The sequence below is a fragment of the Euprymna scolopes genome, chromosome 23 (genome assembly GCF_053919585.1).
Source record: "Euprymna scolopes isolate OS-2025 chromosome 23, ASM5391958v1, whole genome shotgun sequence".
NCBI lineage: Eukaryota > Metazoa > Mollusca > Cephalopoda > Sepiida > Sepiolidae > Euprymna > Euprymna scolopes.
In genome coordinates this window covers 66,825,307-66,837,701 of record NC_136504.1, presented here as the reverse complement: position 1 = coordinate 66,837,701, position 12,395 = coordinate 66,825,307, and the positions used below count along the sequence as shown (strand labels likewise).

General features: G+C 35.2%; 1 protein-coding gene across 1 annotated transcript in view; it reads right to left on the bottom strand.

Moving 5' to 3' along the window:
- Positions 1-10,666: 10,666 nt before the first annotated feature.
- The window catches only part of LOC145245965 (uncharacterized), a 55,730-nt gene continuing 54,001 nt past the window's right edge, over positions 10,667-12,395 (bottom strand). Inside the window, exon 7 of the mRNA XM_080107744.1 lies at positions 10,667-11,372. Within this exon, the coding sequence (XP_079963870.1) occupies positions 11,185-11,372 (188 nt within the window). The 3' untranslated portion in view covers positions 10,667-11,184. The remainder of the gene's footprint in view (positions 11,373-12,395) is intronic.

Here is a 12,395-nt window from a genome sequence, read left to right as displayed (position 1 = left end):
TACTCAATGAATTTTTGATCTACAGACTTGAAATTTGGTATATAGAGTATTCAGACATGTGGAAAACTTTTTAATCCATTTTCATTTAAAAAAATGGGCTGCTGAGAGGTTAAAATTGGAGTCGTCGGATTTTTGTCTGTTTGTCAACTGTGCATGCACAGCCAGAAAACATGACCGGCTTCTTTATGTGAAGAATAAGTCGATTTAGAAAACATAATTTGCAGGTTGTGTGTCAAGCTGGTCTAATTGCTATTGTACTTGATTCACTCTCTTTAGTTTTTGGTTTCGATCTCAGTATATATATATAATATTTATGCATATTTTACAACCGGGTAACGCTGGGTTGCTTGCTAGTATATCTATAAAACTGAGAATGTGTGTGTGTGTGTGTGTCTGTGTGTCTGTGTGAATGTGTTGGTGAGGACAACTCTCGACGAATTTTTGATCTACGGACTTGAAATTCAAACACGTGGAAAACTTTTTAATTGGTTTTCTTCCAGAAAAAAAAAAAAAGGCTGCTAAAGGATCAAAATTGATAGGGGGGGGTCATCAGATTTTTATTTGTTTGTTATTTTATTTGTTTCACATGCACAAATCATTCACATGACAGCTCCTTACGTTAAGAATAAGTAGGTCTGAAAACACTTTTTAAAATCATGTCAAGCTGGCCTAATGGTTATTGTACTTGACTCACTGTCTTTAGGTTTTGGTTTTGATTTCAGCTCAAGTATCTTTTCTTTTTACTTACAGGAGTACACTGTTTAAAAAAAACAAAACATAATACTCGCATGCACGTTCCAGTTTCTTTCCGTTTTTTTTTTTACTATATTTTTTTTAAAGGACTTTAATGTTACGTTTAATACCAGGCAACGCTGGGTATATCTGCTAGTATTCTATATATCTATAAACATTTAAATCAGTTTCACCTATTCGTACCTAAGTAGTCTTTAATCAGAATCAGTACACTATCTCAAAGAAATTATGTACCTATGGTGTCGCTGATAAAGTGCTAACAATTAGTTGTCAGTGACAGTCTTCTAAAGAATGAAAGTTCAATCTTCGTTACAGGTGATTTTAAGAATATGATTTAAATTACTTAAGTATTATTTTATTTATTGCGGACTATTATCTTCAGCTTTCATGCAACGTTTCGGCCAACTATTCCTCTGGCCTTCGTAGGTGGTAACTGCGACGGGATAGGAACTCCGAATCTCCTAACTGCATTCTCAGCAATTATTGCCATCCATAGATGTAGTCGTCTCACCATGTTTTGGCCAAGTAAGCCTTTGACTGGCTTTGGGTAGGATTGAAACCGCTATCTTCAGACAATTCTCACCTGGAACCATAGAGATTAAACGTCTCTATCCACCTGACGAAGGCCAGAGGAATAGTTGTGAACAACTAAAAAAGATGAGGATAATAGTCTGCAATAAATAAACAATACTCATCTCAATAATGAATTCCAATTAAATAATATTTTATATTAAGCATTATTTCTATCTCGTCATGGTTAAGGGAACAAAACCAATCTACCTCAGCAGGTTCACTTTGAAATTTTGTACAAATTCCAGAGTTTTATGGCTTTCTTGAGGTGCATTTAGTCAAAAATGCTTGACTTCGACTAAAAGCACCTCAAGAAGGCCAGAAATTACATCAACCAAAATTGTTATTATAACATAAGATGAGAACAATAATCAAACTAATACATTTTTCTCATTATATAATCAACACATAAAGCTTCAATTTAACAACAATCAACAAATAAAGCTTCTATATTTTATTTTATAATCAACAAATAAAGCTTCTATTTTCATTTTGAATGGTATTCTTACAATGTTTCAGGCGATGTAACCTTTCACCTTTTTTCAGATACTCCTTGTTGAGAATTTTTATGTTGAACTCAAGGGATAGCTTGCTTTTGTTTCATTAACCATGGCCTAAAGTAATTCTTAATTATATTCTTAGTATTGCTCATACTGAAGATTAAACCTTTGTCAGAAGACTGTCATAAGTGATTGGTTATATACTTAGCACTTTTATCAGTTGCACCATAGAGGCCTTACTATGTAAGTTCGAGCTTTTTTTGGATCGTCTTGAGTTACAATCAGTATATCATATCAAGGAAGATAACTTTGGTTACTTTATCTCTTTTTGTCAAGGTAGGTAACTCAGCCTTTTCTAGTTTGAAAAGCTTCATAAATGAAATGTTACTCGATTAATGGAAAGCATTACTTATGGCTCGTAAAAAATTGTCTTTTGAGTAAAATGTAAATAATTTTTCATAAATCAACTTTATTTAAATTTACCATCAATAGAATGTAAAATCATTCAAGAGAAAAAAAAATGGTAGAGAATATGCATGTTGTGCAAGAAAGTTTTTTCAAAACACAGTTCACAAATAAACTTCAATGACAAAATTGGCCAAACATTTTGGAAAAATAAACCTGCTATAGAAATAGTTCAAAACAGCCACCAAAAATATACAGATAAGGTTGACTCAGTAGACTGGCTGAAAAGAAGGTTACTTCACTATGATCAGAAAAGGATGCTAACGGCTGCTCAAGATCAAGGCTTGTTGACCAATGCAATGACAAGTGCAGACTTTGCCACACCTGACATCCAGTTATAAGGTTTTGCTGATGGGGGGGGGGGAGACTACTATACAATGTGACACTGGATCATCTGTAAAATGTTGAATATCCAGTGTAGCAATCCTAGGAACATATTCTACAAAGAACAGCTGGAAATAAGTTATACATCATCCACTATGACTATACAATTCCTACGACTACATACCTCATAAAAAAAAAACCCCGGACTTGTTAAACATGTGATATGGGACAAAATAGCAACCCTAGTTGAAGTCAGTGTCCCTAATTATGTACCCTTTTTTTGCACCTCAATAACATTCAGTGGGTGACATCACCTAATTTTGGCCGTTAGATCTCCTGGTCACTCTGGTGATGGCTCTGGATGTTAACAGGTCCTGCGAATTATACCCCCCCCCCTTACATTGTGACAGATCGGAGGGGGCCAACTGGTCTGATGCTGGTCATTAACGGCTATATCGCTAGGGAGCAAAGGTCATTTAAGCCAAAAGAGGAAATACAAAGAACACTATGACAACAATCTTTTTAAATAACACAATAATGATTATTCAGAGACATATTTTGCACTTTTATCATCAGATCAGGTTCTTAATGGTCATATCTGGACGGTACTTCCCAATAAAGTCTGTGCGCTTTTCAAGTGTGGCTGTCGCTAAAGGCTTAGGAGATTGGACTTTTCTCAATTAATATTTTCGGTAGAGAGTTGATGGCGGATTCTCTTCTCTTTTTCAACATCTGTCTGAGCTATATGGATAAAGAATAGTGCGAAGCTCTGCCCGTCTTGCCAATAGCATATGATTCTCATTGTTTCAACCTTCTTTATCTTTTCATGCCTTTGCTTACCTTCCTCTTCATGGGACTTAAGCTAAAACATTTTTCTGTTTAATTTTTCTTTCACACCGATATTTTAATTAACAAACGGGGCAGGGTGCATAAATACATAAATAAATACATTTTCAGTTTGGTTTAGGGTTCAGCTTTATGAGGGTAATAAAATTAACCACTTAACATTCCAAGCCCACCAGAACCTTTGGTCCATAGGCTGCTTGACATCATTTCCTCAAATCCAGTTAATTGTGTCCACTTCTTGATGGGGTCAACAATAAACCACTTTTATTGGCCAAAGAATAGTGTCACAATTTCTTTTGAGTGAATTCAAATATCTCTTATCCCCACAGCGCAATCTTTGTGTGCCGTAGACAGTTTTGACTGCCTATTTAGCAGCAATCCCTTTTTTTCTAGCCTGTGAATATTGTCACAATGATGCTGAATTAAAGAGAGTTGATAGGGAGAAGATAATGAAATAACAATTTTTTATGTATGACATGAAAAGAAACTGGAATCTTAGGAAGATCTCCATTATTACAGTAGTTATAGGAACAATGGTGAACCCAGTGAACCAAGTGCAGAAGAGATAAAAACAATTACACTTAAAGGGACAGTTAGAATCATAACATGATCTCTAGGTTGAAATGTTTGAAATAGAAGGTGAATGTCTGGAATCCTATCAGATGCAACAATAAAAAATAAAACAATTAGGAAAAAAAGTTCAGTTTGAATTACCCATGAAACACCATCTCCAATTGTCTTTGATCTGTTTATCAGGACAGTTTCACATGAGGATAGTTCACCCTACAAATCTTCAAAATAATGTAGCATTCAAAGCCCAAATCAGATCCCCTGAACACAGCTTTATACTGGTTTATACAAGCAATGGTGCACCTTCTCCTGATGAGAACAATAATCCAACTAGTACATAGTACGAGATCAATCTATCTCAGATCAAGGCTCATTGCTTTTTTGTTCTAATTTCAATATTTTTTCGCAAATTCTATTTTTTTTTTTAATCAAATTTCTGATAACACATCCGCCCCACTTTCCACTATGACTATTTATTAATTATTTAATTACTGACATCACAAAAAAAAAAAAAAAAAAAAAAAAAAACTCAAAACAAAATCGTATTTTACAAATTATCAATTGTATTCAAATAATCCTTCAATGTCTTTTTAGGGATTCGAGTTTTCTTCAGTGATTTAAACCATCTCTCCACCCATCTCATCTTGTCATACATAGGGAAATAAAGTATAATCATGTTTATTCATTTTTTTCTTACCTGCAATCATTAAAAATATACAAAAAATAATACTCTACAAGCAATTATTTGTGAAAATCAAACTTCTTTTAATTACGAACTGTATTATTGTTCCATGAACTGTTTGTAATGTTACAATTGCGTAGATATGTTATTATCCCCTGAGCAACTACTTACAACACATCAACAACAGATTCACAGAACAGACATTACTAGTCTCTTTCTACTCTATTATTAATTCTATGTAAGACATTCGCAACAAGAACTCATTTTCCTACCGCAAAGAACTTTCCTTTCTTCCTCCGAAGAGAGTTTATTCTTCTTTAAAAAAAAAAGACCCAAAAACTTTAAATGTCAACAAACACTCGTCATAAATCGTCTTCATAAGTCATGAAATTTTCTTCATTTAATTCAATTCTCTCAAAATATTATTCATCATCCAACTGACAATCTATTATCTGATTAACCCTTTTCATTGAGTGGATTTTAGTTTTAATAAATAAACCACCATAATAACCATTTCCCCATCTCTACTCATCAGCATCATATCTGTTTTACATACTGGTATGCACTGAATGGCTTTTAGAAGTTGATTTCCAAATGAACCAATTTCTGGCTAGATATAGCCTTCTTTCTCTCAAGTACATTCTTCACTTCCTTCCATGTTTTCTTTTGCAGATTTTGTTATCACAATTGTTATGCATCTCTGAACCAACAAATTTTCACTCTTTCAACATGGAAAAAAAAAATGGCTGAAATTTCCAACCCGTTTCCCTGACCAGCAAGAATAACAAGCATCACTTCTAGATCTGTTTCAGACCACAGTTCCTGAGGATTGTATAACAAATGCTGACAGCCCACTCGGGAACGCTGATCATGCAGTGATAATGGTTGAAATCGCCCTAAACTCTAGACCCAGAACTTAAGAGCCAGTGCTCAAAACAATGAGATATTATAAAAAGGCTGACTTATCAGAAATGTCCCATGGCGAAATATTTTTTCTCTTCCTGCTGAACAGTGCGCAAATGAGACCACTGAATGGTTCAAAACAGCAACTGAAGCACATGTTTCCATGCGGAAATTTTATAGCAAGCCCCACTCTCCCCAATGGTTTACTTCTACTCGTGCAACTGCCATTGCTCAAAGGCAGCATGCATACTTCAGATTTAACCGACATAAGTCCAGTTCAAACAGACATAAGTAAGTTAGAAGTAACATTAAGAAAGAAATAGTGACAGCTAAGAGTGAATTTACTGAAACCACTAAAAAATGCATTGAAACACAAAATTTAGGAACTCGTGAAAATCTACAACAGTGTAGTAAATAATGGGCAATCAACAATTCCTCCACGAACCAACAATCACGAGGTTGTTTGCTCAGCAACCGACAAGACTAATATGCTTGCCAGCCGGTTTGCCTCAAACTCCACACTGGACCCTTCCAACCACCCCCTGCCTGACAGACACCACGTTAGACGATATAAAAATCACCCCTGCTCAGGTACATGCTATCATAAAAAACCTTGACACTTCAAAAGCATGTGGACCTGATCTCATCCCAACTGTGCTATTAAAAAAATGCTCAGCCGAAGTAGCTTCAGTTCTCTCCAAACTCTACAACAAATGCCTTAATGAATCATGCTTTTCGGGCTGTTGGAAAACTGCTTCTGTGGTACCAGTATTCAAGAATTCTGGCAAAAGAACTGACCCATCAAATTATCGCCCAATTAGCCTCCTCCCACTTTTCGCCAAAATATTTGAGACCATAATTAATCATGCTCTAGTCCGTCACCTTACAGATGCTTCTGACTGACAAACAATATGGATTTAGACAAGCCCGTTCCACAGCAGACATCCTCACTGTAATCTCTGAACGTATATACAATTCACTGGACAAAGCAGGGGAGGGCAGACAGGGTATGGCATGAGGGTCTCGTCAGGAAAATTAAATCATACGGTATCACTGGTAGAATACTTAACATAATTAAATCCTTTTTAGATAAGAGAAAAATCCAGGTTGTTCTCGACGGTCGTACATCTAAACAGTGTGATATAAATGTGGGAGTCCTTGGACCTCTATTGTTCCTGATATTTATTAATGACCTCCCCGACAAAACTGCCTCTGAGATGGGTATATATGCTGATGACACCACACTATAACAGGCATGACAGGAAAACAAATGAACACATAACTAAAGAAATGGTAAAAACACTAAAGGATGACCTCCAATCTGTAGTGGAATGGGGACATAAATGGATGGTCACATTCAATGCTGCCAAGACTAAACTGGTTTCCTTCAATAATTACAAGAAACCTTCTCTGCCACCAATAGCAATGGCCAGTGACTCCCTGTCTGAGAGTACATCTTTCAAACTGCTTGGCCTAACATTCACAGGAAACATGAGTTGGAACAATTATATTAAAAACATTGCCAGGGCCGCTGTGAAGAAGGTAGGCTCTCTCTACCATGCTAGAAAACTACTGACACCTGAAAGTATCTTGTACCTCTATAAGGCCACCATTCGCCCATGTATGGAGTATTGCTGTCACATTTGGGCTGGTGCATCTGCTGCTAGTCTCTCGCTCCTAGACAAGGTTCAAAAGAGAGTCACCAATCTGATAGGCCCTGAACTGGCATCTAAGCTTCAGCCTCTGTCCCATCAACGAAATGTTGCATCCCTCTGCCTGTTCTACAAGTATTTTAATGGTGAATGCTCTGACGAACTGCAGACACTTGCGCCCCCACGACGTAGACACCCTCGACAAACCCAACAGGCAGCTAAATCCCACCCTCACACAGTAGAGATCCCTCGATGTAAAAGATCTTTTTACTCCAGTAGTTTCTTCCCCAGAACCGCTAGACTCTGGAATTCCATTCCAGGTCCCTGCTTCCGCAACTGTACTGACATGCAGAAGTTCAAGTGTAACGTGAACCGACATCTTGCTGCCCAAATCCCAAGATAGTGCCCCAGTAGTTGCTGCCCCTGATAATAGCCCCCTACACCACAGTGGCAATGTGCCTTGTTTGGGGTGAAAATGTAATAAAAAAAATTTTTTTTTTAAATTTTACACACATTGTTCAGATTTAATCTTTCACTGAATGTCATCAGATTTAATTTTATTTGACTCACATGTTAGATCCATCATGTCATTCTAATGCAATGTCTATCCATGCGATGCATATCCTCAACTATCACTGGCCAAGTTTCACTTTCATACATCATCACACCGCATACACATGCACTGGTTGACGGCAATAACACTGCTCCTCCCTGTGCTTCAATGTTATCACCAACATAAAAACTTTTGAACAACTTCCATAGTTTCACCATTAAAATATATTTTCTCCACATCTAAGTTCTCATTCACCTTCATTGTCTTACATTTCTTGCACACACAAACTGGCTATCATCTCTCAACTTATTTGCAATTCCATGTATCATCTCTCAACTTATTTGTAATTCCATGTATCATCTCTCAACTTATTTGCAATTCCATGTATCATCTCTCAACTTATTTGCAATTCCATGTATCATCTCTCAACTTATTTGCAATTCCATGTATCATCTCTCAACTTATTTGTAATTCCATGTATCATCTCTCAACTTATTTGTAATTCCATGTATCATCTCTCAACTTATTTGCAATTCCATGTATCATCTCTCAACTTATTTGTAATTCCATGTATCATCTCTCAACTTATTTGCAATTCCATGTATCATCTCTCAACTTATTTGCAATTCCATGGGCAAAATACAAGTATCACAAAAGCTTGAGTTGCGCCTAACTACTTTTACACAAACTGAGGAGGAAAACTGAATGCTAGCTTAGCCTAACAATACTCAACCAGCAACAATAATAATGGAATGTTTATTTTTAATGTCTTCTTATCCACATCTTATTCAGTTGTTCCTTTTTAGCATTATTTTTCTATTTGTTCCTCCTTCTACTGGATATTTTTGACACTCAGAAAAATAGAAAAGCATATCATTGAATGGTTATAAAACAAAGATTGTTGGACATTCATGACTGAATTGGCAGACAAATTAACTGAAATTTATTTGTATTAAATTTGGTTAGATTGCAGAAAGGATTGTGAATTTTATTAATGATTATTACCAGACGTTACCCAGGATTGAATGATGATCAACAAATGTTTCACACTCCCATATTTTTATTGTCATCAAAATCGATGAAATACCTTATTTTTCACTCAAATCGACTGATTGCCTGCTATAATTGGGTACCCATCATGATGCACCATGCCTCTCACAGGGACTACGCTCACAATGTATTGTAGTCTACATAGCATTGTAGAGAACCTACTGTTGATTTCATAAAATTATTTTATATTATATATATATATATATATATATATATATATATATATATATATATATATATAATGGCTTGAATTAAACTTTAAAATGCAAAAGTTGGATATCATGGTTACATTGTGTTCTCAACAGAAACATTCATTTTGAAGTGCCCTTATTATATCAAAGAACCTACTGTTGATTTTATATGCCCGGCTAGTGTTTGTGTGGTTATAATGGCTTGAATTTAAGTTTAAAATGAAAAAGTTAAGTATCATTGTGAAATTGTGTTTTAAACAAAAACATTCATTTCCAACACACCCCTGTCATATCAAAGAACCAACTGTCAATTTTATGTGTCTGGCCTTTCAGCTTGTGTGGTAATAAAACTTCTCAAATACACTTGTGATGTTAGGTTGTGTAAGGTGTTAACTTTGGTCAAAATCGCCTGTTCTTTCTTTCATCAAATTATTTTGATTATCGATACTTATTAAATAAATTCTGATACAAAACCTATCTAAAAACACTGCCAGGTACATAAAGTACCTTTGCGTGATATTCCATAAAAATCAACCCAACTGTTTTTGAGTCCATAAGGAGTGAACACACAGATACACAAAATTCCTTTTATATAATACTGGCTGAAATTTTTTAGGTGCTCATTCTGTATTTCATATTATTTGATATGATTGGTATTAAAAGAACATGCAAACATTACAAGAATAATAAAACTGTGATCGTCAGTTAATTAAGATGAGTTTGTAATAAAAACACAAGAGAGCGATAAAGCTTATGAAGTTTTATTCAGCTGAGAATAGTTTTATATCAAACATAGGTAACTATTTATAGTTATCTATAGATTTGAGTTCTTATTCAAGGGAGATAAATTTGAATTCATTGAAATTAAATGAAAAAAAAGTAAATTAATTTAAGCTCCAAAGAAAAATAGAGACAAAAAATATGTTTTTGGATGGAGTTCAGATTGGCTTGTTTTATAACAACCCTTTTTAAATTTTTTAAAATGGCAGTGGTTGGCAGCAAGGACTGTGAACTCGTCGTGCTGTGTTCAAATCTGGCTGGACTTATTGCATTACTTTCATCATTATCTGTAGGAAAATGTATATATTTTACCTCTTCTCAGCTTTGGATGAAATAATAAAGTCAACTATCAAGCTTTGGTAGGGGCAACAATTGTACAAAACTTTGATATAACATCTGTGATCAGCTAGGTCTCTGTTGCATGGTACAGTGTACACCTATATACTCATAACTTGCCTGATGGAGAGAGTGAATGAGCCTTGTTCTCCACTTAAAAATGAATTCATGCAGTTGTCAGATGGTTTTGGCTGTTATCTTCATGATCTTTTAAAACAGAATATTCATCAGAAATGTTTAATTGAACACAAGTTATTTTATCCATAGCTGGAGAGGCTTTGGTCCATTTCTCCAATGGTTTTAGAATCGATTTGAATTGATTTGAGTTCAACTTAGCCTATTCCACAGTCTGCATTTGTATCCATTGTACCACTTGTGCCGCCCCCTTTCAGATTGGTTATTATTATTATTATTAATAATAATAATAATAATAATAATAATAAAAAAGATCTAAATAAAAGATATGGAAAGAAAGAGAGATCAGGAATGTGTTAAGCAGGTTTAGCAAAATACTAAAAAAATAAAAAAACTGAAAAATGTTAGTAATATTTACAGCCAAAGTTGGCTGAGAATGAAAGAATGGGGGAGGGGTAGGTGTTGCGTCCTCCCATAGGCACTTATGTGTCTGTAATGCAATATTTACATATTGTGAAACCATTTAAAAGAATGAAAATAAATAAAATTAAAGAATCAAGAGAGAAAGAGAAAAAATGAGTGAGAGAGCCATCCATCCAAGCTGCAGATATTAAAAGTCTGTCATCCTCGGCGAGAGGACCACCTTTAACTACTGCCCATCAGCAGTCAATTTTCAAGAGAGTCTTTCTCGGTGTTTTATGAGCAGACGTGTGGCTACTGAAGTCATTTAGCTGCTTCAGTTCAGCAGACTGGCTGGATTGAATCACAGAAAATGAATGGTTTTTTGTCTTGGGAGATGGTAACAGTTATCCAGAGTTTTGTTTGTTGCAACCCCTGCGTTTAAAAAGAACAGATAAAAAAAGAAGCCTTCTCCCTAGCAAAGGCAATTCTCTGAATTGACAGTTTGTGCATTTTCCTTTGCGTTGGACAACTTGATTGAACTGCCCAACTCGGAGTCTTCCATATCTGTCCCCTGAGCATTCAGAAGTCGAACACCAGAGTTTGGCATCTCACACATTTTGATCAATTCCTGTGCCATTTGTAAGAAAGCGTCTTCAATTCCTAAAAATAATTAAAAAAAAAGAAAACACAAAAAAGTCAAATGAACATATAAAGCATAAATAATAACACAAGTCAATCATGACACTACATATGTCTGCCTGACAATCTGCCTTACTTTTCCATATTGTATGAAACATTCTCATACATAACTTTCATAAACATAAAGTTATATCATGGAAATGTTAATAACTCAAAAAGTATGATTTAGTTATATTGAAATTTTGCATGGTGATTATTGTTATCAAAAAACATCAGATTAATACATCAAATTTGGAAAAATTGGAAGTTGAAATTTCGACTATGACTGAACTTTTCAAGGTTGAGGTAATGTGCAACTTCATTGACTACAGTCACTGGTCAGATAGTGAAACTGTATGAACAAAAGCAAAGTTATCGCAAAAATATGCGATTTTTTTACTTTTACTGTGATTTTGACCTAGATATCTCCAAACGTAAATCACTTCAAATTAGTCCATGACCTTTGCCTAAGTTTGTAGACAATTGGTCAAGCGATGTGCACGCTAGGCTGTACACAAACAGTGACAAACTCAGCCCAAACAAAAACCTCCTACTAATAGGTTAAAAAAGAAAAGGTAAAAGTGCAAATGGACACATTTCAATCGTTCAACTTTATGAATTCAGAATAGTCGTCATCAACTGTATACTAAAAATTGAAACAAAATCTATGTACGGCAAAAGAGAAGGCCAACCTGCTTGCCTGACAGTTTGCCTCTAACTTCACTTTAGACCTAACAAACTACTCTCTTCCAAATTTCCCTTTGTGGACAGAAGCTACACTCAACTTTCGTTATATCAAAAAAATCAAAACACCTCAAAGGCGTGTTGGCCTGACCTCATTCCTGCTATACTGTTAAAAAAAAAATCGAATTATGTTTTCCTGATCACTAGAAAATTGCTTCTATGGTACCAGTTTTCAAGAATTCTGGCAAGAGAATTGACCCATTCAATTATCGCCTCCATTCGCCAAAATTTTTGAGCCCTTAATCAATCAAGTACTAATCC